This window comes from Pomacea canaliculata, linkage group LG3 (assembly GCF_003073045.1).
Source record: "Pomacea canaliculata isolate SZHN2017 linkage group LG3, ASM307304v1, whole genome shotgun sequence".
In the NCBI taxonomy this organism is placed as follows: domain Eukaryota; kingdom Metazoa; phylum Mollusca; class Gastropoda; order Architaenioglossa; family Ampullariidae; genus Pomacea; species Pomacea canaliculata.
In genome coordinates, this window is record NC_037592.1 from 23,465,211 (window position 1) to 23,491,029 (window position 25,819).

The following is a 25,819-nucleotide window of genomic DNA, read 5'->3' on the forward strand; positions in this document are numbered from 1 at the left end:
TTGTTCTTTTCATGGCGGAGTCTGCATTCAAATAGAAATGTAAAAAAGAACTGCAGGCTATATTTTGCACTTATTATTCTTCAACAAATTTCATCTTGTAATAGTTTACTTTTAGGGGGATGCGGGAGAGATGGTCCTACACACTCTCAATATTTTATTCCTGTTATGTTACCCAGGTGTGCTTTTTTGTTCTGTCAACAGCAGTTACAACCTGCTCTGCAGTCTGCTTCATGAAAAATAAATACGTTCTATACAAAGCAAAGCATCAATGTGTGTGCATACATATATGCGAGTGCTTGCTTACAAGCATCTGTGTGTAGTTTTAGCTGAGACATTTGCATATGTTTGATCCTGACCAGATTTGGTAGAAATACTCCTTTTGTCTATGGGTAGGTTGAAGTGAATATCTGATTAATGAACTGCTACTCCTAAGCATGTTTACTTTTCCTCTTAAGTTACCAGTGGCTACAAATAGGAAAAAAATCTGCTATGCAGAGTAAACTACAATATTCTCATATTTTGATGACAGTGTAGTTTTCAAAGGCACTCACGAGAGAAGAGGAAAGAGATATGGAGGGGTGGAGGAGCAAGGACACAATCAAGTCACATGGCAGCTGGCACCAGCAGATTTCCTTGTCCAGATGATAGTTCTCATCCCTCGTTTCCCCCCACCCTTCTTCAACTGCCATTTGATCTGGTTGGAGAGGGGACCACCTGGGCACATCAGCTTACCTTTTGCCTGTGGCCTTATCAAAGGGTCGTTCTTTCAACATGGCCGATATCTGCTCATCACTGATGAAAAACTGTTGTTTGCTGCCATACTGAGGTGGTGGTGAAGGAATGCGCTGAAAATACAGTGCATTTATATAAAGTCTTTCCCCATCACTAGCTTGGCTCAAAGCACTTATAGGCAAATGAGTTCACTCTTTTAGGGTATGAATCAAATGCACCTTCATGAATACGCATGCACACAACAGATAAACAAGCCACACACATACATAAACAGAGTGGAAAAAACCATAGGACAAAAGCTATTAAAGGTCCATAAATTTGTTCTCATTATTATGCAGGTAAAGACATCAATAAATGACTTACAGTAGGTCAGGATCTCTATGTATTACTCTTTACACCCACAATCTCTTTATACATGCAATACTTGTTTACATGCTCATCTCCTCACACCATACTGCCCTTCATCACCAGTGTGAGTGAAGGTTATTTTTTAACAAAACTTTTAGTACACAACACAAAATTATAGTCTAGCTATAGTCAAAGCTACAGTAGCCTAAAAAACAGAACAGAAAAACCTCAATCTGTACTGAGAACAATGTCATACTTTGTCTTCCCCATCTTTCTTGGAGTCCAGGTGAATGACCTCATGGGTTGACTCTCTCTGGGCAATTACTGGATGCACAGGCAGGCTCATAGGATCTACCAGGACATCATATGGTACCATAGGGTGCTGATAGGTGGCAGGGTTGTATACATCCCATGGAACAGGCTGACCAAATGTTCCTATTTTTAGAGCAGAAATAAAAAAAGCCTTAAAATTGTGAGTTTGATTTCTCTTGAACTCACCATTAAAAGAATGTCTGTCTGCTGTTCTACATCTATAGTGAATAGTACTGTTTGTCCTTCTTAGGAATTAAATGTCTTCATAAAAAAGCCACAGTGTCAATTGCATGCATGAAAAACTATATAAAGTGGGGCAGTGATATGGTGCACTATGTTGGCTTCTGTACGGGTGACTGTAGGAAGGTATATAATCAATTGTGCTTTTGGATATTGCAGACAGCAGACAAAGAAAAAGAACAAGGAACTCAGTTACTTAAAACAACTTACAATTCTTTTGTGTACATATGACCATTATAAACTTGCAAACAATGAAGTCAGTGCTGTCCTACCTATGTAGTGCCCATCAAATGTCCATATGCGGACAGTGCAGTCCACAGAACTACTTAGCAGCACCTTGTGTTGTTCCACAAGTTCAAGGCATGTTATGTGCTCCACATGACCCCGCCATGTTGCTATCACTGAAATAGTATGTATCAGGATAGCCTACAGGTCACAAGACATATCACCAACAATGAAGTCTGAACAGACATATGAAAAGACTCAAGTGAGCTATTAATTCCTTAAATAAACAGTCATTATTATCTCATGTAAAAAGATGTTTAAAAAATGCTAAGCAGACATTTGACTAATTTACCAAACCACCCATCATCCAGATGGTCAACCAACCTATCAACAATCTGTTCATCCATAAATTATCAATGAACTCATGCTCCATCTTGATAAACATCACCATAATGTAAACAAACTTTACTGACCTTCGGGCGGACCATCAGCTGACTTCTCCAGACAATAAGTACTGATATCCCACACATACACAAAACCAAGACTGTCTGCTGTATACAGCACTGTGTTGACTTTGTTGGTGACCATGGCACTAACACTAGCACCAGGAACTTTAGACTGCACAGACAGTCAAGCAATATGTGACTGATAAAAAGTTTCCCAAAAATTGTTAATTAGAAAATAAGCTATATTATTACACAGACACATAAGACCAAAATGAAAGAAAGACAAGAATAACAATAACTGAAATGTATAAAAGAAAGAATATGTAGCACTCTAGTAGTGTACTGAGTTATGCAATTATTTGTTGAGAGTCGGCGTGGAATGGCCCCAGGACTATTCCTTTTCCCACATTGGCTGCATACGTAATAACCAGCCTTGAGCTGCATCCACGCCTACTAGGTCATTGTTACATTAGAAGTTATGAAGTTGCCTGAGCCACTTAGGGAAACAATGACCAGACTAGGGGGTGGATGGTTCTGGAAGATTTGAAAGTAGGGAGAATAATTAGCGTACCTTTACAGGGGAGAGGGGCTTTTGGATTTGGAGTGGAGAGACGGCAGGCCAGCCGCCGAGTGAAAACTGAATAAAAACTACAGTTATGCGGCAATTTCGATCTTTGTTGTTTCTTATACAACTAGCCCACCCCTATGTAGCCATCAGAGACTGATGTGTTGATTACAAATACAAAAATAGCCCACATGAAATCTTTAGATCAATATATTAAGAATTCACGAACAATCTTGGGAGGACTATGCACACTGATTTTCAGGATTTACAATGAATACTTATGATATTGTATTTGCTTATTATTAACAATTAGGCTTTGACCATATAAAACAGGTATACCCCAGGGAATTGAGCCAGTAGCTGACCACCCTGGAACACACTCCATATGTGGATGTGGCCACGAGGACCACTAGCCACAAGTGAACCAGCATCCTTCTTGTATGCTCTGGTCTTCAGAAACAGAAGTCTGCTAATCCCTAGGTCTCCATCCACTGTATGTACAGAATTATTAAAAGAACAAAAATCAGAGAAATTCAGAATGGGATCACTATGAAATTTTCAGATATCTTTGTTATTTCACTAAATGTAATTAACTATTGCAGTTTTTAAACTCAACCAGTTTTCTATCCTCTTCTCAGTTTTTGTTACATTTTATCTCATCCCTGTGCTCTAAGAGTGTGCAGAAGTTTGTAAGAATGTGTGTGAGAAAGAGAGAGAGGGTAAAGCAGAAAAAGAGAAGAGACTCGGACACTTTCAGATATAAGAGTTTACTAAGTGATGAAATATATACTACTACAGAAAAAAAAGCGCAAACAAGGTATCACACTACATCCAAAAACTCAGACAGACTGAGCAGATATAGGGAGTCAGCATCAAACTACAGTCTTTTTAACTACATCTTCTGCTTTCCTTTATCTTATTAAAGTGTGCATATCCCTCCAATTTTTATTTTATTTTGCATGCCTGTCTGTCAACAGATCCTTTTTTAATTACTTACAGGATTGGTCCTCATAGCCCGGCGGTGAAGGGGGTCGCAAATGACAAAATATGTGACCAGACACAATATTCCACACAATGATTTCCCCATCATAGCTGGCAGTAGCTAGGAGGTTTGGCAGGCAGTGAGCTATGGCTAACACATCCTCTTTGTGACCATCTCGCTGACACAGACATCAATGCCACATGCCAAGGAAAGTATAATTAAAGTGTTCAGAGTAGTTTAGCGCAAATATATTTCATGTTTCATACACTCTTCGTTTTATTTTGTTTAAATGAAAAGGTAGTCACTTTACATTTTAAGCCTTCAAAAGATTGCTTGTGTATTTTCTGTTTTGTTTGTTTGTGCGTGTCCTTTATACTGACTCTTTTCTAATTTTTTTTTTTACGTTGAAATCTCTTACCTCGTCATCTGCCCAATAAGGGACTGGATGCTGTACATGATGAATATTGCTATCAGCCACTGAATCATAATAGATGTTGATGCGTCTGTCCCACCCAACTGAAATGACATACCTGATGAAAAATGAAACCAGAGAAAATTCATATGACTGTTTGCACACTTATTATTAAAAAAACATCGGATGGTGAAGATAAGATTAAGCAATGAAGAAAATACAAGCCTTTTTAATTACATTCTTTCTATAATGACTAAATGAATAAAATAAAGATCACATTTTCTACTTTTATCTCACACATGCAGGCTGAATTTTTTAATCCGAAATATTTAACTTGTACAATAATCTCCAGCAGTCTATTCTTTGTGTACATGCAAAATTTGACCACGCACCTGTTTTTATTCATTTCTACGTATGTCAGATCACAGATTTCATTCTGACTGCTGTCCTGTTCGTTGAAATCTGTGTTCTCTGTCTCTAAGAACAAACACAAGAAAAGGAAGCAAATACACAAATCAAAGCAAGTAAAATGCAGATGCATTTATTCTCATTCTCACCCACAGCTTTTAACTGTTTATGCTATTACCTTAACTGCTGCACTCACTTTTCTTCAGTGTGCGCAAGCAGTGTCCATTGTTGTAGTTCCAGATCTTTAGGACACCATCTCTGCCACCAGTAATGAGGCGTCGCAATGTATTGTCAAATGTCATGCAAGTAATGGCACTGCCATCATGAGCATCACCATATTCAAAGATTGGGGCACCTGTCTCCAAGTCCCAGAGTTTTACTACCTACAGAAAAGTTTAAAGCTTTTAAGTTAACATTACTTAATAATAATAACAAATGTGTGATTTATATAGGATACAATTACCTTCATGAAGGAGCATGCTCTCAGCACTTAAGACAAGTAGGAGACATGGACAGAATACAAAGGACATAAGGAGAAACAACTATGCAGACAAGCAATAAATAACAAACAAAGAACACAAAGAGGAATAAGGGACCAAACGATAAAGATGGAGAGTTTCATAAGTTGGCAAAACCATACTCCTGACAAAACCATTTAAACAGACCTTGGTGGAAGCACTTCCTACACATTACTCTCTCTACAATTCATGATGATTTTTAACACCAGGACATTACCTTAATGCGAATACTGCAGTGTTGTAATGACTATTTGTATAAGCAGAGTACTGGAGACTACTGTTGGAAATCTGGATGTCTTTGAGCTTAATATGGTTATATTATGTAGCACTCTAGTATAGTGTACTGTTATGTCTTTGTAGAGCGTAGGGATAGAATGGCTCCCAGGACTGTCCCTTTCTCACACTGGCTGTGTGTGTAATAGCCAGCCTTGACCTGTCTACCTGCGGCTACTGGCTACTGGGTCTATTGTTACACCAGAAGGTACCAAGCTGCCTGAGCCACCTGGGGGGACATGACAAGACAGGGTGGGAATGGTGTGTCCACTGGCGCCACGGGGAAGGGGATGGGGATGGGGATGGGGCTGGGGCTGAGAAAGGTCATGACGAAACTGTGGGAAAAGGGCGTGGATGGTTCTAGAACATTCAAAGGGGGGATAGTATAAGTAGTGTAGCGTTGCAGTTGAGAAGGCTTTTTGTTTTGGTAGTGAGAGTGGAGAGATGGCAGGCCAGCCGCTGAGTGAAACTGAATAAAACCTACTGTTGTGCAGCAATTTCGATCTTTGTTGTCTTTTTATATGACTAGCCCAACCCTACGTTGCCATCAGGGACTGACGTGTTGGTTACAATTATATAAAATTAGCATTATTCTTTGTTAAACTTCTGTAATTAATTGAGACCACTGAAGGACTTCCCTCAAACACTTTCAATATTCAGATTTATCCTATTGTCTGCCTTTACTGTTGGGTTTACCCACTATTGTTATTCCATCATGCTCTGCTGTACCCTACAAAGGTCCTTTGTTAGCATATTGCTGCTGCTTTTGCATTGAAAAAAATTCTTAATGAAAAAGAAACATTTTAAATATTTGCTTACTGTTTTCCTTTTAAACAAAACTGCTGTAATTTTATCAGTAAGATCTCTAGCTACCTATGTAAAGAACATCTCTTCATAATCACTTACTGATCCACTGCAACATGTGACAACCTGCTTAAAGCTGGAATTGTACTTGCAGCAGGTGACTGGGTCTTTATGGGACATCACAATGTCTAAATGCGTTGATGACCTGATGAGAAAGAAAACTACCACACATGTAGCATAAAGTTTTCCTTGTAAAATATCAGATCAGTAGTTCTGTGTATGCTTCTGTTTCTATGTATATCTTTTTACAGGTGTGAAGAATGAAACAGAAAATTTAGAAGGGTGTGTTAACAGTGTTGGATATTCACCTTAACATTTTTCTTTGTACAAGCCACCCTTCCCTCAAAATAACCTCAACTATTTCCTCACTTGTGCCTCAGGCACAGGACAGCCATCTGGTCAGTTGCCACAGCAATTGCTCTGGAAACAGGAGAATAATGCACTGCCTGAAGATCCCCACGGATTCTGTGGCTCTTTGGTCGAACAGTCAGCAGACAAGTTTGGTCCTGAATGTCCCATACCTAAGCAAAGGGAAGTAAAACAGCTAATTATTTTTGTCAAATTCTGACTCAAGGACATTATAACAAACATTGTAAATATCACTTATGTCTAAATATATGCATGTCACTCCTTGATACTCTCGCAGTTCATCACAATGCTTTCCAGGAAAGTATCTGTTTAACCAAAAAATCTTGAAATAATGTGACAACATCAGCTTAAAAAAATGACACAGACAGTGAACCTTTAAACAACGATCAGTAGAGAGGCTGTAGATACGGTCATCCTGATCAGCAATATGCAGGAAGAATATTGGAGCATTGTGACCACGCAGCATAGCAGTTGGTTTACTGCAAAAATCCATAAAAAGATGGACACACCACTAGAAGTCATCAAAAAAGTAAGCAAAACATAATAAAGTTATTCAGAACACAAAATGCACAGTTTCCTTCTTACTTTTCCAAACTACGCACATCAAATATGAGATGAGCTGTGTCTTGAACCAAATTACAATGCATTTCTTGCCAAACATTAAAATAATAATTTCTTGAAGGTAAAGTAACTTACTGTGAGACATAAGGGTTCCATAATCGAATTATTCTGTCCATGCCTGAAATGAAGGGTTACAAAATGTGATTCCAAATGGGACAGCATATAAACACAATGACTTGTGCTGAGACCAGGGAATGGCTTGCATGTTTTTCAAGGAAATTTTTCTGAGTTAAAACTATTAAAAACTTTTTATAGCTACCTTTTAATGCTTTGATAAAAAGGAAAGATGAAATGATTCACCATCATGACCCTTTAAGCTGATTAATTTACAGTGAAGAGAACCTCAAGTTTTAAATGGCGTACACAAGCTATTGTCTGCATTAATGCAAGAAGGAATGCAGAAACTATTCAAAATTCATATAGAATCTCAGCTGCTGTTTATAAAAAGTGTCACCTAGAAAAAAAAGGTATCTTGTGGTGGTAATATAGTAAAGAGAAGGCGTTCTGGTATTTTCCAAAAGGCCAGTGCATACATCAATTTATATAAAAGTGCTTGGATGATGGTAAGAGGAAAACCAATCCTTCACACTCTAGAAACAGTATATATATATATTCTATATATAGTGCTTACTAAAGGTTTTTAGTATACTTTTGCATACCTTCATCAACTATTGACAAAAGCTCTGAGTGCTTAAATGCAGCTTCTTGGGTGTAAGGGTTTAGATTTCCTCCTACCCTGTCATCACCTTAAGAGCTGAAACTACTATTCCATGTTCTGGTGATCATTCTAACAAACACACCTATTTTCCCAATACCATTTCCCAATACTCAGGAAACTCACCTCCAGTGATAATGATGTTCTTGTCCTTGGAAAAATCAAAGCATTTGACACCTTTATAAACTTTAAAAACAGCCTGGTCAGCCTCCAGTCTTGTTTTAGTATTGTTGTAAGCATAGTACGTCTTTGACCTTGCCTTTTCAGCACACCCAAGGTCACGCAGCTCCTTCAGCTGTTGTTCCACATGTGTGCTGCCAACTGTGCAACCTATAAAATGCAAAAATTTAAAATCATCTGTAACACAATATAACAATTTCATCAGAACATATATTAAGAAGTGGCATGGACATTTTCTAGCATATGAATGACACAAATGCCATAGAAAAATAAATTGATGGGAGTCAAGTAAATTTTAGAGTAAATGCATTAGCCATGACTTTCTGTTTTGTGCTTGGCAGTCAGCAGCTATGACTATTCATGGCATGACTGCCATGTACCTGCGTTTGGTTTCAAATAGAAAATAAAACTGTTAGAAAAGAGATTCGAGACCACAGCCCATAAGTTGCTATGTTAATGGCAATTAATGCTTTGTTACAGGAGAGTATTAGCCATGGAAATATTTATTAAAGAGAAGAGACAAAGGACTATGCTCACTAACCAATGACAAGAGCTTTGTTGGGATTATTAGAGCAAGAGATGACTTGTCCAATCTCATGGTAGTACTTGATCTGCCCAGTGAAATATGAATTTTCATTTACAGATTTTCAATATATACAGAAAAACAGCATGTGAAGCACAGAATGGTGATCAATGATACTCAAACATATAGTGAAATGAATCTACTAAACAAAGTCTAAAATTTAATGGCATACAGAAATAGGGATGTGTGATCTTCCAGAAATAAAGCATCTGTAGAGCACAGTTTCGCATGTGGAAACGATCTCAATGAACTGGGTACAAAAAAACTGACAGTCAATTATACAAAAAAAAAAAAAAAAAAATAAGCAACAGAAAATGGATGACACCATGGCAAACATGAATGAGATGCACTAAGTGACTATAAAAAGGAGCATGCAGAAACTATAACCTCAAATAAAGATTAAATAACTTCCCAAATAGTTCTGAAATAAAGATGAAAATAAACCCTCAAATAATATCCAAATGAAAGTTAAATGAATTCTTAAATAATCCTCAAATAAAAGTCAAAATAAAACTTCAGACCTGCTGCACCCAGTCATCATGGACTTGCCACCGAATAAATTGTACATTGGGTCCATTTGCAACTGCATCCAGACCAATGCTGGCGATAAATCCCTCATGTTTCACCATCTTTTTCCATGTCCTGGAAAAAAAACTTATTACCAAATTATGTTGGTAAACAGAGCTGCATTACATTTTTATGGTTCTGAACTATCCTGAAGGATAATGATCTTTTCATAAATGTATTATAGAAAATTACTCCCTCTTTCTTCTATCAATACATTATCGACAAACTGAAATTTACGATGACCTTGTCATAATGACAGTTAACTAATAACCTGTTAGGTTAAATCAAAAATAGTTTTTAGAAAAACAATTATAAATTCTGACTAAACTAGGTTACTGATGATCAATATATTAACAGAATAACGAGAGAGTATAGTTTGCAATAATGATATCTCATGAATATTATTCAAAACAAGACTAAAATTAGATCTGAAAGAAAGATGGTGCAAAACAGAAGACATTAATTACAACTTGCCTTAGACATTCTCCAGCAGACTTGATGATAAGAATGTTGACACAGCCTTGTGTATCACCATATAAAATGAGACATTCATCATACCCTGTCGAACTGTAGACCAGAATAAAAAAAAAAAATCAGTTAACAGTTAAGGCATAAAAATTGTTTATCTGTGTTGCTACTGCTTTCTCTTAACTGTGTATTCCTTAAGCAAAATGAAATTTCAGTTTGTGTGAGTTTTTAAAAAAATAATTTTAGCATTTTGATGATCTTGTAAGAACTGAACATCAAACATTTTTTTATTTGATGTCTCTTGCTTCTCTGTCATGAAACAGATCTTCAAGCTGTGAAAATTAAGGTACATATGACCAACCTGTAGTCCAATTTGAGGGGTACGGTGTCTAGTCCACTAATCTGACAGTAGGGTTCAAATGAAGAAAGTTCAAAAAACTGGATTTCTCTGTCCCTGTCAAACAAAGTTTACTGAGTTATTGCTGATGAAAAATCTGTAATCAATAAAACAATAGGATGGCCTCTGTTATGATTACATTTGTTGTACAGGGTAAATGTCACTATGCCAATCCTGATAAAATTCAATTGAAGTGGGTATCAATTAAATGTCTCAAACCTAGTTGAATACTATCTCTAACATGGTAAAACAAAGAAATATACATATATTTCCGTTCCATTAAAATAAAGGCAAAAGAAATCCAGCCACTGCAAAAGAAAAAGGTTTGCTAACAAGTTCAAAGTAATGGAATGGCTATAATATTTCCTGCTGGCTTGACATAAAATCTCTTTTATCTCCTTTAAAAATTTTAATTGTATATGTAAAAGAACATTTTTATACCCTGTGCCAACAATAATTTTGTTGAAGTGCGACATGATGACAAAATCTGTGATCCATTTAGGTTTTGTCCTGCTTGTACTTTCAGTGTTCTGAAATAGAAACATTCACAAAAATAACTTCACTGAAAAATCAAACTCTCTAGTCTGAGGAATATCCTTTAAATCAGGCATGTCAAACAAGTGGCCCTTAGCTAGCATACCTGTGGTCCGCACAAAGGACACATCTGTAGCAATGAGTAAAATCTGTTAAATAGGTCTTTGCATACATTCCTAAAATGTTTAAAACTTTAGGAAGTTTACCACAAAAGGATTATGGCAATTTTCGGTTTTAAGTGTGAGCAGTTATCTTCCTTCATAAAATCAAGAAACACATCTCACAGAACAAGACCGATGAAAGTCAGAAATGCACATTTCAGCCAGATATAGCAAAAATTGTTATTAAAACGAGGTGTCAAGCCTTAGGACAAAACACTAAAAATAGTCTTAAATAAATGTTCATTTTGAACTGTGGTAAGTTTTTGTACAATGTATTTGTTGAGGTTGCACACCAGTTATTTTTGATGTTCAAAAATTTCTTTTCTTTGAATTCATAAATGTGGCTAGCCACTAAACCATTTGTATGCACATTGCATGTTTCTAAATTTAAATAATAGAAATATTCTGCACTAATTTTTATTAAATGACTCAGTTGTTGTGTGCAGCACTCATGAAAACACAAATGTGAACCATGTGGCCCTCGGGGGACCCTCCAGCCTGCAAGAACTCTTGGGTCCCTCATGGGACCTCTTCGGGAAGAAAGTTGGGTCCCTCTCGGGTTTTGGAAGCGGGACCCTAAGGGGACCTCGTAGGGAATTCCCACGGGTTGCCATGTTTTCCCACGAAAGACCCACCCACCTTCCCAAGAAAAAACCATTGGATACCCACCGATCGCCCATGAGAAGTCGTGTTTTCCATCAAACTCCCAACTCCCACTCCCCTCTTGCTGCATTCCTCACCCTTTCTCACTTTTACTTACACTGGTACACAGGCTTGCACACCATGAAGAAAACATTCAACAGCTTTTCAAAATCTCGTTTCCTCACAACGCATAAATAGTAGGCAAGAGATATCATTAAACAATTTTATTATTTACACCAAAAAAACTATTTTAGCAGTTTACATTATTTAAAGCATTAAAATTGTTTTTGAACATAAGCATTCATCCAATTATTTACATAAAAATTGCAGTCAATAATTTTTTACCCCATGAAAGTTATTTTTGAAATAATTATTTATAACATAAAGTCAAACAATTTACATAAAAGATAGAAAAATATGACACCAAAAATCGATCCATGAGTGGTGGAATCCCTGTAGAAGAAAAGAAAAAAGTTACAATGTATTTACATATTTTGATTTTTGCTGTGAAAGTAGAACTAACCTCTCACATAGATGAAAGCTTAACTCTTTCTTTATGCACTCAACACAGGTGGCCGCTCACTTGTTATGCAGTATTCACATTGGGCTGATGCATTGTTGTAATTTTGTTTAGGCCTATACAGCTCGTGGTTTAAAAGAAAAACTTAATAAATAAGATAGTTTAGGCCTTTATGAACACAATTATCTCCCTTACATGACGAAGGACGTATGTTTGAACGAAAGTCTCGCCGATTTTCTACACTGGTGTCCAGACACTTAATCCCCAGACACTTCATCCCCAACGCTTCAACCTTAAAATGAAATTTTAACGATAAAAATTATGAAGCCAGCGAAAAATTTAATTGTAATTCAAATAATTATTTTCATATAAACATCACAATAAGTTTAACAATTAAAATACTTACTAATGTTGTAGATGTTCAAATGACGTTGAAGTTAATAGCATGATTTAAATATTATTAATGTATTTCAATATTTATTTTAATTGTAAAACTTATTGTGATGTTTATATGAAGATAATTATTTGAATTACAATTAAATTTTTCGCTGGCTTCATAATTTTTATCGTTAAAATTTCATTTTAAGGTTGAAGCGTTGGGGATGAAGTGTCTGGGGATTAAGTGACTGGGAACCTTCTACACTACCTGTCCTTTTCGATGGTACACATTGTGAACATCATGCATCTGAAACGTCGAATAACAAAAGAAAGAACATCCCAGAGGATATTCCTGCTTCAGATGAAGGAGAATTTGGCCACGAATGGTGTAAAAATGGTTTTCATCTGCTCCCGAATTTTTTGTTTGAAATGTGTAAAAAAAAAACATTTTCCAAACTTCACATAATATACCTAATTTTGGTTGGATTATCATAAAAGTGAGTTCACAAGCAAGATGACGGTAAAATTGTTCAACTTCTACACATTTTGATCTGTCATAATCAATTTAAATTGCTGTTCTATCTTGTTTACTTATTTTTTAATAATTTTTTGAAAAAGGGTAAATTCATGCGTACAGGGGGGGTTTGACCGCCTTTAGCCTTGTGTAAAGAAAGAGTTAAAGCTTTCATAAATCTACTAATTACTAGTGAGATTACAAGAACTTGAACAAGAGTCGAATAAAAAGATTTTGAAACGGTAATGTCTTGATGGCCATTTGTGTGTATAAGAAGTTTTGGATAATATCTGAAAGTAACCAATTAATCTTTAGTACAAAAAGTAAAGTAAATAGGGCTACTGAATAAATCCACGAAGAATAAAACAATGCTCACATTAATAATTTTAACTTGACAAACTCATTTTGTAATTCCACTCACCATTAGATGGCATCACCCTTCGAATCATTCCTCAATCCATGTCTCTTGGACTGCAGCTGTGCACAAATAGAAATTGTAAGGTAGACTTAAATGCTATTGTACACAATAATAAATTTGTAAATGTAGAGAAAATAATACTTAGATTCACTATTTTTCAAAATTGTTCGGAAACTGTCCTTTTAAGTTCATATTGACGTACACCTCAAAGAAATCAAAACCAAACAAAAACTACACACCAATTAATATACTTCTCAGCTGAAGTGACTGGAAACTTTTTCCCCTTTGGTTCCACTGAGCCAACTCTGAAGAAAGCAGCCGTTTTAAAATTCTCCGTGCACGAGAGGTGCTGAACCTGTTACAAAAAATCTTTAGTTGTTTCCACCATGTAAAATACTACAATACAAATGCAAAATAAATTAATTCACTGGATTGGGTAAGTTTAAGATATAATGCTGAACCCTACTCCACTGATGAGGGATCAATGGTTGCATGATGAATATAGCTACAAACCAGACCCAGTCTCTTAAATAAACCCTAGTGGGACTTCAGAGAAAATAATGGCATTAAGTGACTCAAATCACCAAGTTAATTAAGAGTTTAATCAAAGCTGTTCTTTATGAAAGTAGAACAATTTTAGTGGTCATAGTTAATAGACACACAGACTGCTCATTTTGACACCATGAAAAGCAAGTGACAGAATTATTTTATAAATAAAATCTATGCATATAAAATACTACATTATTTTGTACTTCATAAAATGTGCATTATTTGTTAATACAAATATTACACTGACCACACATTCTTGTCAGGAGAGTTAACCTGTAAGCCGATGCTATGCCTGCCTGTTTGTTAAATGGTTTATCAAGACTGTAAAGCATAACATACATATTAACTGATATATTAGCTAAAGCTAAAGGTAACATTTAAAAAAGGTGTCTAGTACTAACACATTATACTTAAATGACATACCACTTTTGTTCTAATTCCTTTCTTCATCAGCTCCTCTTTCCCCATATTTTGAAGAAGCAGGGTGACCTGATTCAGTTTGTGAACTACATTCTGTAGTGTTTTGCTCTGCTCATCAACTTTGCTGAGAACTCTGTTCAAAAATGTATTTGAAATCAAAATATTACTTTTAGTCTTAAAAGTAATGACAAAACAAAACTATGGATGCAAGTCTATTGACAATTTTTTTAATTAACAGAAAATGTTTAGATGGATATAATAAGGATGTGCATGTACACCATTAAAAACACAAAACCTGTGCTTGTATAGTGATCCTCATGAAATCATAGAGGGAGACAAAATAAACTTACTGGTAAAATTCACTGAGCCAGACCTACAGTCAGTGTGATCTGCAATTAAAGATTGTTATAATTATTTCTTTTTGTAAATCATGTAAAATAAAATGAAAAAATGGCATGCAGCATTTTAAGAGAATAGAAAATATATGTGATCAGATAAGTGATTGTTAGAAAAATGACAGACTTTGACAAAGTTCATTGCATAGCTTTGGATTTCATACATTTTGTTTTAATTTCAAAGTGTATAAGTACAAAAATAAAATTCTTTCTTTTGCTTTGCAATAATTTTCCAAAATTTTAGTTGTTCAGAAAGCAATGTGATTGTCTTGTTGCTTTCCCCTAGAATGCACCAAGACGTTTGGTAATCGCAGCACCGCTGTTATTGAGAAAGCAGACGACGAATTTCAAGCATGACTCAATGAGTTCATGTCATAGATTTCAACTTCGAAGTTAATCATCAATGATACGAGAGATTGTGTGTGTGTGTACTTTACTTTGTGTGTGTGTGTACTTTACCTCTTGACTAGTTGACTTGAACCCATCATGCACTGTCCTCTTGCTTCCGCCAATCGTATTCGCGCTCAACATTTCATTTCTGTAATTAGTAAATACGTGTAATTAGTAGGCAAGAGATACGATTAAGCAATTTGATTATTTACAACAAGAAGGATATGGTTAAACCATTTAAATTATCTACAGCACATATAGAAGACAGCGTCATGTAAAAGCGAGTTGCTAGCGATGTATATGTGTGATAACTGCCGGGTACAACACGTGAAACATTTCACAAAAAGCACTACAATACTTATATATGATCATAAATTATTCATGACTATCCACTGTTATAAAGTATAGTTGTTTTAATGGCATCTTTCACTTAACTTTATTAAGACTTACTTCAGAAATCGGCGGTGTTTCACTTGAAGATGGACGTACAGTTCAAAATGTCCGCGCGCAAAGAACCGGCCGGTGTGACCGGGTACGTTGTACCTTTGACCCCGTAGCTACACGCGGCGAAAGGGAAGAGAGGGGGTTAGGGTTAGCGGCTGGAAGGATGCGACACGATCACGTGGCTACCAAATCGAGCGCGGCTGAAGAAAAAAAGCGCGATGGACGCGTCAGTTTAGGATCGAATTACACGCTTCCCATCCCAAAGTCTCACTTCCCTATCGGGGCCGTTCAAACACCCAAAGCCCATGCAGATATCAGTTTGACATGCCTGCTTTAATCTATATGTTTTAAAAGACAATATTCTTGTTATGCAAGTTTATATTTGTGTATAAAGATACGTGGCTAAACTCTTCGTAATGCTCTTTATTTTACATCATTGACCGTGATTGCCTTGTGGATACTGTGATAAGTATAGCACACAGTGTTGCACAAATTAACCTTAATATTGCTTATTATTAAGATAGGCATCAGAAAATTCTGTGTTGTCTATTGGTCAAAGCAACAGCTATAACTAAATTCTTTCATTAAGAGAATCTGAAAATATATATAAGAGGCCCTATGTGCATAACAGACTGCTAAGCAGGAGATAGATGGCCTTCGTCGAGCAAGCAGCTAAAAAAAATTTGTATGTTTGTCTACATCTGGCCCCTGACTGAATTTCTGAAGATATTCATGGTAACTAACCACAACACAACGTGTCCTCTTCAGCTCTGCACTGGATGACCAGAAAGTTACATACCCCTCCTGTAAAATGAAACGTGTGACCTATAAACAAACGCTTGTTTAATTTCTTCTAGCACTAAATATATTGGTGAGCAGATACTTCCCAACGTGCTACATAAAAACAAAAACACATGAACTGATAATGAAGGTAATCAACAGTGTACCACTTTTTCTATTCTGAATACCCAAAATATATGTACAATTTTAAGGACAAAATAAATGTAATTATTAGTTTGGATTGATTTACAATGTTGACATTTATCCTTTGCAAGTTACAATATACTCTGGATGCCCACTCTAACTGTGCTGATTAAAAAGAAAACAATTTCAATTTACCTGATAAAATACCTATGTTAACTTGGAGATATATATAAATAGAACCTGAGACAGAGAGAGAGCTGCCTTTGATTAGTTAAGTGATATGGTATGATATACCAAATTACAAAAATTAATAGTACTTAAAATGTAAGCGTGATTTTATTTCAAATACCCCAAGGGGTGGTCAGTCAACAGGCACCGAAGTGCCCCAAAACTTGATTCTGATTTTAACAAATTAATTTGTCTCAAAAAAATTATTTTCACTTTTATGAAATCAGTGCTTACATGACTGCAGGCAATAAACGTTCCATCAGAAGTGCCTGTGATGCGAAGGATGGGGTCACGATGGGGTATGTTCTCAATGCGTGCAGGTGTCTGAAAAACCACCTCCTTGGCTCTTAGGTAAGAATCTTCTTTTTCAGCATATTCAAGCTGCATGTAAGTGCAAAACTCATCCCAGGTTATTGATCCCTCTGATGACCAGTCAATCTTCATGAACAATGCATCGATCTGATTTTCCTGTAAATAAAAGTGAGAATTTTCACTGATTCCTTCATGGTACATGTGCATAGTTTTAGTTAGCTTATTCCTTGTTACTCCTCAAGGAGCATAGGCCTGCAACAACACCTAGACAGTGGACCCTAACCCTAACCCTCAGATGGGCCTATGTAGTTCCGACGTCCTTTTCCTCGCTCTCTACTGTTGGAAAAGAACAGTAACTCTCAACTCTCCTCTTCCCCTGAGGGTTCCATTCAAGTGCCTGCCTGGCAATGGTGTCAGCTGGTTTGCACAGGGTGTGTCCTATCCAGCCCCATTTGCACTTTTTGATGTCTTCTTCTTGTTCCTAATCGCCCGCAGTGGAGTATATGGCCGCAACTACACCACGCCATCACACCTGGTTCTGGGTATCCCTTTCCAGTTGGAACCATGTCATGCCAGCTGCCTCCGCCTCACTATGGACTGATCTCCTACATGTCTCTCTGGGTCTCCCAACCCTGCGCCTCCCCTGTGGGTTCCAGACAGAGTTTGTCTTGTTAAATTGTAAGCCGGCTTTTGCAAGGTGTGACCGATCCAGCCCCACTTCTGTTTCTTGATGTCTTGGCTAGTGGCATTTTGGTTGGTTCTTTTCCACAGGCTGCTGTTGGAGATCTTTTCAGGCAAACTTATTCCCAGAATACGGTGTAGGCATCTGTCGGTAAAGGTCTGGAGCTTCTTGTTGATGGTGTTTGTCACTCCAAGTTTCAGAACCATACAGTAGGACTGCTTTCACATTGGTGCTGAAGATGTGGATCTTACTGTGGAAGGATAATGCTAGAGAGTTCCAGATGGGCCATAGACTGTTGAAAACATGCCTGGTCTTGTTGATGTGGACAATAACATCAAAAGCCACATGGTACATGTGCATGGTATTAGGCAATTCTGGTGGACTCTGAAGGAGTTAATAAATTTATCTAATATACTGAGTAAAGATTGTGTGTTTGTCTGTGTGTGTGTGTGTGCATGTATGTTTGTTTTTCTCCAGATGAATGTATAGCACGGTGCAGGACAATGGATGAATACTGAAACTACTAAAACAGTTGATCATTCTGAGAGAGACAGAAATTGTGTGTACACATGAGCACACACACACATATTTTTGCATATGCATGCTCATACCTGTAAACTCTCACTTCCCAAACACAGACATGTGCTACCACTTTATTAACTCAGGCAAACGTACATACATATATGCATGCATTCATATTCAAATATGCAACCCCCCACCACTGCCACCACTACCACCACCACTCCCCAAACACACACACAAAGAGGAAATAAGACTTCTGGATAATAATGTACCCTATTGGGAGGCAGATGAAGTTGTGCCTTAAGTAGCTTCTTGAACTCATCAAGTTCCAGCTCCCCAGAATGATTCCTGTCTGCAGCAGCAAAAGCCTGCTTGAGGGTTTCAAGGGTGTCAATGTTGATCTTTTCCTCAATCTAGAAATAAGTCAAATTACACTCATGACATGGAAGTAAAATAACAAGCACCACCAAAATAGAATGTAAAAAATGAGTGACAACGATGGAGTGTACGCATCTGTGTGATAGAGAGAGAAGGAAAAAAGAAAGAGACTGTTAGAAAGAGAGTGTGTGACAGCATGATGTTCAAACACACATGATTATGATGATAAAACATGTTTAACTTTACAAGACAATTAGCCCATCGCTTTTATAACATTAGCTGAAGCCTCTGAATCTATGCTTACCATACTGTACTAGGAAACTTCATTAACCTGGACAAAATAAGTCCTGACCACCTACGAGCTTGCCTTCAACAAGAGTTCACCATGTACATATGTAATGGTTTCAAAATTTTATATAATGACTTTTTGTTCTTGCATAAAATTAAGACAACCACACCAAGTTAAGGATGTGAGATTATAAGACCACTACAATGATAAGAGCACATCTGAAAAAAAAACCAATACTGCAACCATGGCAAAGCAAAGGACTTAGCAAGTCACAAAACAGATGATATATAATCTGATATTTTTATAACTTCACCATAAATCCTCATTTGTGTGTCATGGACTGATAAACTGGCTCAAACCACTATGCACCCAGGTGTGGTAGCTACAGCTGTTGTGTTGTCATGAAATAACAGCTATGGTGTTGACAGTGCCATTAACTATTCTAAAGAAAGCACTGCAATATTTCAACCTTTGAGGTCCATTGGGAGGCTTCAAACTCTATCCCAACATTTTCCTGAGATCTGTTTGACTGAGATTTGATCGGATCTCTCTTGCAATGTTTTTCTAGCATTAGGACTTGCAAAATGCAAGGTCTGATAAAAGAATCTAACTGAAACATGTTAAAACCATGCACTAGCATATTCAATAATGATTAGATTCCTCATTTTTATAGCCGTTGAGGATGCTTTTAACATTTTTACACATCATATTTAAAAACTTTACTAATAAAACACTGACAAATGCATATCTCTTTTCACAATATGGAATTGTTTGAGTCTGTCCATTTTGGGAGTGGGGTGGAGGTGAGGAGTTGTACAATAAGAACCATGATCAGAAACCAGGCACCTCTGTGGTATCGCTGAACTTGCCATGGTGCAGGACTTGGGTAGGCACACCAATGATGTTCTTTGATGTTGAAGTAATTGCTTCCTGAGCACTGATACTATTAGAAATGCATGCAGAAAATGCATCACTGTCAGCAGGGAACAGCCTGTCACAAACAATGGAGTGAGCTGAATTGACAACCAAAGTGTCATCAACATTCTCTAGAATTAAGGCTTTGAAATCAGACTCAAGCTCAGTGTCTGGTGTTATAGACATGCCATCTCCAGTAAGGAAAGTGTTGCCTTCTATATCTGACCGGTGGGCGAACATGGCACTTTGAAACTCCTTAGCAAATGAATCTTTTATTTTTATCACTTTTGCATTTGCATCCGGTTTGTTTTTCTTGTCACTGAAGCTTTTGGTTTTGAAAAATGTTGCTAATCTGTCTAACCTGTCTTCAATGTCAGCTGATACAGTCCTTTTCCTAAGATGCATGTTCACTTTCAGCACTGCCTTTCCCTTCTCTTTCCTTGCTAGAGGATTCTGTGATAAAGCAAAGACCTGTCCATGTTCTTGCATCGTTTTGGAAACACCATCATCCATAGTGTTCACGTCAGAATCCAAGGCAACTGTATTACTGGATACATAATGGGTTACACTCTTTACAATGTCCTCCTTGAAAATGTCTGGTCCAATTTGCCTTTCACTTAATCCTTTGTTTCCCACATGATTTTTGTGAAAATCTGAATCAGTATGATGCATCTTGGCAGATGGTGATTCCTTTAGTTTTTTCAAAGCTGTTTTTTTTCGAGGCTGCCAAAAATGTTTCTCCATTTTTTTCTTTTAAGTTGTGGATATTTTTGGTTAAAATTAGCACATGCCTTGTTTTCTGTCCATTGGACTTCACATTCAAGCTGTTTTTGTTCATTTACTAAAGACAGTAAGGTGGCTATCATGCCTGTTTTGAACTTCTACCCTAAATTACATGTGTCATTTTCTCTGCACATAAACACCATAAGTTGAGAAAAAGCAAATCAGGCCTTTTTGTTTTCTCACTCAATGGCAATATCGTGACTAATAATTTGTCTTTTTAAAATTAAAAGACCCCTTGAAATTCAAGATGTCCTTGATGCAATCAATTTCTTTCCAGAGAAATAAACTTTGCACAGTCCTCAAAATCATGAGAGAAAACAAGAAGACATTGTCCAAGTCACAACTAAAATTGGCAAAATAATATGCTTGATTTCAATCACATTGATTTAAAGTTTTGAACACTGAATGCCCGATCTCTCTTCTTCATAACATAGGACTGTAGAACTGAAAAAAAAAAAACCTTAGAAATTTCCACTTGAATTAATTAGTAATGCTGAACTAAAACTCAACTAGGCCACCTTGAAACAATCTGTGGCCCACACTGATGATGGTGTCTGAAAAGCTACAGTCCCAAAGATGATTGTAAGCTGATTAACAGCACAAAGATCACAAGACTGAACCTGCAAGATGTATAGGTCACAGCTGTCTGATCTCCTTGGTTACAAAGTCCCAGAGTCTCCAAACAAATTTACATTGTAATGAAACCAGACTCATAGCATTCTCACCTCCTTCCTCCTTCTCATGACATCCATCATTAAAGACTGACGGGCAGCCTCTCAGAAAGAGAGCTGCATGCAGTGCTTCACTCTTACACTAGCAACTCCACAGAGCTCAGCAAATATAACCAACTCTAACTGAAGAACTTCTTTAAAAAAAAATGTGGTTCCCTTGAGATAAATTATCTTCCCCCTTCTTGAAGTAGAAGTCTATTCTTGATTGTGAGCATAACTTTGTGGTAGTACTGGAACGGTGAGCAGATCAGGCAAAACAATTGTGAGAAATGAAGAATTCCCTTTGTCACCACTGCGTCTTGAAGGGTCTAAGAACCAATTTACGTCACAATAGAAGCTGGAAATTGATCGATGCCCAAAGAGGCAGGAAAAGAAAATTAAGTCTCCATCCCCACATTGCCCTTTAATGAGAGTAAATGAACCTTGGAAATCAGTCCTTCCTCAATCACAGGTGCCAGTATCACCTTGCCTGGTGGTGTTTAAGTATTGATGTGTGGGGTGTTCTTGATTAACAAGGGAATACAATACTACACGCACAATCTACCCATCCATCATTTTCTGGTAGAGTGGCCAAAATAAGTCTAGTATAACATTACAGTTCATACCACCCTAGCAACAATGTTAAATACATGAAAATGCCAAGCATCAAAACAACGATCAACTTCAAGCTGTAAAATGCTGAAGACAGTGGTATGCTCAGTGTTGCATGTTTCATGATGATGAACAGTATAAAATATTTACTACACCTGTACTGGGTGAAATTTTTAACATTTCTGGCTAGAATTAACCATTGTGACTCCAACATGAGAGAGCTTATAGAGGCTTAAAAAAAAATAAATTACATCAAGAACGCATTGCATGCAGCTTTCTGGTATGATTAAAACTGCAAACTGTATATGGTTGCTCTTTGACTGCACTGATTTTGAGGCTTTGTATGCGATTCCATGCTCTAGTGAGTTAACAGCATATGAAATCCCACCAAAAATACACTAGTTGTATCAAAGCTTTTAACTAACTGTTAAAATGAATTAATTTTACAAGAAACAGGATAAGTTCTTGAAAAATCATACAACAAATTCAGGGACTAAAAATCTGTTGACCCGAGTGCAGAACCATTTTTCAAGTGCTCATTTTCATTTCAATATAACTGATGCTATCACGCTATAACAGAATAACCATTTGCAAGCTACCACACATTATTGTAAGTAGGCATTATTGTACAGTTTCCTTTATCCCTAATTATCATGCTCTCCAAGCTTGTTTTTGCATAATAAACATCACCTTGTACAGGTTAAAGTCAACAACACAGATATCAGGCTTTTACATGAATACCTTTTCATTATCATGGTAACTGCCAATGGAAGAATTGGGAGATGTGTTATTAGGGGTATTCGTGGACAAACAGGATATCATGAGTTTGACCTCTTTCTGTTCATGGTGATGTTTGAGAATGGAAGGAATTAGGAGAAATAGCATCTCACATTAAAGCTTACTCAATCTTTCGAAAAAATGTGCACCTTACTAAACCTTTAAGCTTTTTTAGCTGATTGTGCTGTCAAGCATAAGCACTAATGAGGCTGACATTGCAGGGAAGATACATTCGCAAGGTGCAACAATGTACTTCAGACACTGATTAAAATGATAATAGTAATCAACTGGTTGAAACACATGCAGAAAGTCACTCAGAACAGTGTCAAGGCAGCACCATTTCTTCGAGGGTTTAATATTAATCTCTTCAACATAAAATTCTGTTACAGACACAAAAGTCACTGAATGGTGAAGCTACAAAAATAGTAAAGACAGGCCGGGTTATTTGGTAACTATTCTGTCATGATAGTTTAATTAAAAAGACTTGAACAAACCTGCATACTATATGTAATAATTATTGATTGTATTAATTATAAGTTTAAGAAATATGTACACAATAAATCTGATATTGGCTTTAAAGGTACTCAGCAAAAAACAGCTTTTGTTTTCAGTGACCAACTATATAACAAGAAAAGATAAATCTTTACTTCAAAAACCTATAATTTAGATTTTTTAAAGTGATCGAGGGTATTTAGTCTTTGTATCCATGATAAGATACTATCTTGGGTTAAGGTTATACAATTATAGTCACTCACAAACTTATCCAGATGATCGCTTTTAAAAATGTCAAAGCAAAAGAAATGTTTACTAAGCCTTGAGGATTTTTTCCCAAGTAAATGGTGCTAGCTAATACTCAGATAACTCTAAAAAAATATCTTGTATCATTCAATCAATAAAAAAACATTATTTCATTTATGAATGGGCTGAAGAATGAACTTATTTCTAATTATGCTCATGTTTGAGTGGCTGAAGACATGAAATGGTGCTGCCTGGGTACAAATCGAAATAAAAATGAAAACCCAACTAGAGACTTAAATTGCGATCAGTCTTTGTTGAAATGTGCTGATCAAGTATGTTGAAGATTATGATATAAAGTTTACTTTTTGATTGGATGGTGGTCAGTTCTTGGATTATGACTGGATCACAGTGTACTGTTGTCAGACATTTAACATGGTTTATGACTAATTATGTTCATTACTTCAGAGTATACTCTATATAATATATAGCTAGACTTTATTGGCCAAGACAGCAAATAAAATGGCCGGGTGTGCTACTCCTGTGAAGCGATAAATTATATGTGTGCCTGCAGCACATAACAGAGATCTGAAGAATCATCAACCTGTGGACAATGCACAGCAGAAAGGGCTGGATAGATAGCACAAAACAAGTAAGCTAAACTATATAGCTGTTTTAAGTGCAAGGCAAATGCAACAATTTTTAAAAGCACTCTCCTTGTATTTGGTTTTTGTGTATGGGCTCAAACCTATATCTGTGTACCATTAATTAGCATCACTTTTCACTACTAAAATGTGTAACAAAGTACTGTATCCCACCTATCGCTAAAGTCTTAAAGAGTAATGTTTGAGACTGACTCATTGACTAAACGTGTATATCTTGCGTCCATTTTTTTGTCGAGGGCAGTCCAAAAGGGGCCAGTCAACAGCTAGCTGGTTCAATAGCGAGATCTGGAAATTGGGGGATTACATTACGATGTGCCACATGGGTATCGAACCGATGCGCACACCTCCAGCCTTCGACTAAAGTGCGCAGAGCTGCAACTGCATGTAGGTTGTACGCTGCAGCGGAAGGTTTAAAGTTCACGTTTTTATTTTAAATAAAAAAAGACAGCCTGCAAACATTGCAAGTAAAATTATTCTGCCTTCACGTCCATATTATGTATGACTATATTCACGGTTACTTTGTGTATGGAGACTTAGTCGTGTGACAGAGTAAAAATAGTAACGGAAAAGGAAATCCGATCAGTTGCTACAACAAAAGTCCGCCATCTTTCTAAACCAAAATCGTTTAATCAGTAACTTTATTTTTCAACCACACATTCCGCTACAATCAGTCAGCCATAAAGGAAAACAGCGGTCTTAATCACGGTTTTGTGAACACAAAAATAAAAAGCAGCTCTTCGTCATCTCGGAACATACACAACATTAACCCCTATCTTACAGCATTTGCAGACGACAGTTCATGGTGTTTCATCGTTATTTCAATAATCTGTTAAAAACGTTGAAAATATACCTTGCTTTTAAGTTGCTGCTGAACATTTCCTTGTATCTGTCCACCCGGCCTTACAATTGTTTCAGACTCGGCAATTCCATCAACTGCCCCAACAGTCAACCGACGTGTATGATGTTTAATGGTGTCTTCGGGTCTCGGCTGCTCTCTAAGACGATTTTGCCATTGTTGCTTTGGTCCACCAGCCTGAGTGTGAGGCCTTTGCCCAAGAATTCCTCTGCTTTCCTGATGGCTAGAACTTGTAGAGGGTCGCGCAACATCATCGAATAGTCCCGATGTAAACGAAGAGTGCGTCTGTAACTTTGCAGCCGCCGAGCTGGGACGGATAGCTTTCTTCTTAATCTGAATTTTCGGCAGAATAAGTGGTGCTCCACGTTGAGACATTGTTGTCATTTTGACTATTTTTAACTTCTAAGTAAAAAATCATGGTAAATAGCAAAGCCATTATTGATGTGTCTATATATCCTGAACACCGGGACAAACGGCCCCTCTCGATCCCTTTAGGGTACCACCGTCCTGCCAGATCGGGATCGGTATCGTGCAGTATAGTAACTCAGTAAATTAAAATCAAATTAATGAATGCTAATGAAACTTTTAAAACATAAGCAACAATATTCATAAAAAGGATTTTAATTACCTTACGTGACATACACATAAAATTCTTGTATTTGTTTTTATTTAAATTTTCGTTGTCGTTCGTGAACTTGTCTATGTATTCATCCGCGGGGTACCGATACCTACTTGAGGGTGAGCAAAGCATGTGAGATAAATAAGTAAAAGAAAAGAAAAAAAGTGTGTCAGAACATGTTTCCTAGATTCCCGAGAGAGAGAGAGAAAGTCGATATTGTCA

General features: G+C 36.9%; 1 protein-coding gene across 1 annotated transcript in view; it reads right to left on the minus strand.

The window, feature by feature from the left end:
• Nucleotides 1–25,524, minus strand: part of LOC112559284 (WD repeat-containing protein on Y chromosome-like) — a 29,663-nt gene extending 4,139 nt beyond the window's left edge. The window contains 24 exon segments of the mRNA XM_025230396.1: nt 2–21; nt 733–845; nt 1,337–1,515; nt 1,905–2,033; nt 2,331–2,475; nt 3,208–3,359; nt 3,866–4,028; nt 4,269–4,380; nt 4,655–4,739; nt 4,867–5,053; nt 6,368–6,470; nt 6,695–6,846; nt 7,068–7,173; nt 7,391–7,433; nt 8,157–8,360; nt 8,752–8,821; nt 9,315–9,435; nt 9,835–9,927; nt 10,190–10,282; nt 10,667–10,755; nt 16,335–16,394; nt 16,977–17,210; nt 18,531–18,671; nt 24,973–25,524. Coding sequence (XP_025086181.1) covers nt 2–21; nt 733–845; nt 1,337–1,515; nt 1,905–2,033; nt 2,331–2,475; nt 3,208–3,359; nt 3,866–4,028; nt 4,269–4,380; nt 4,655–4,739; nt 4,867–5,053; nt 6,368–6,470; nt 6,695–6,846; nt 7,068–7,173; nt 7,391–7,433; nt 8,157–8,360; nt 8,752–8,821; nt 9,315–9,435; nt 9,835–9,927; nt 10,190–10,282; nt 10,667–10,755; nt 16,335–16,394; nt 16,977–17,210; nt 18,531–18,671; nt 24,973–25,362 — 3,184 coding nt within the window. The 5' untranslated portion in view covers nt 25,363–25,524.
• Nucleotides 25,525–25,819: the final 295 nt, after the last annotated feature.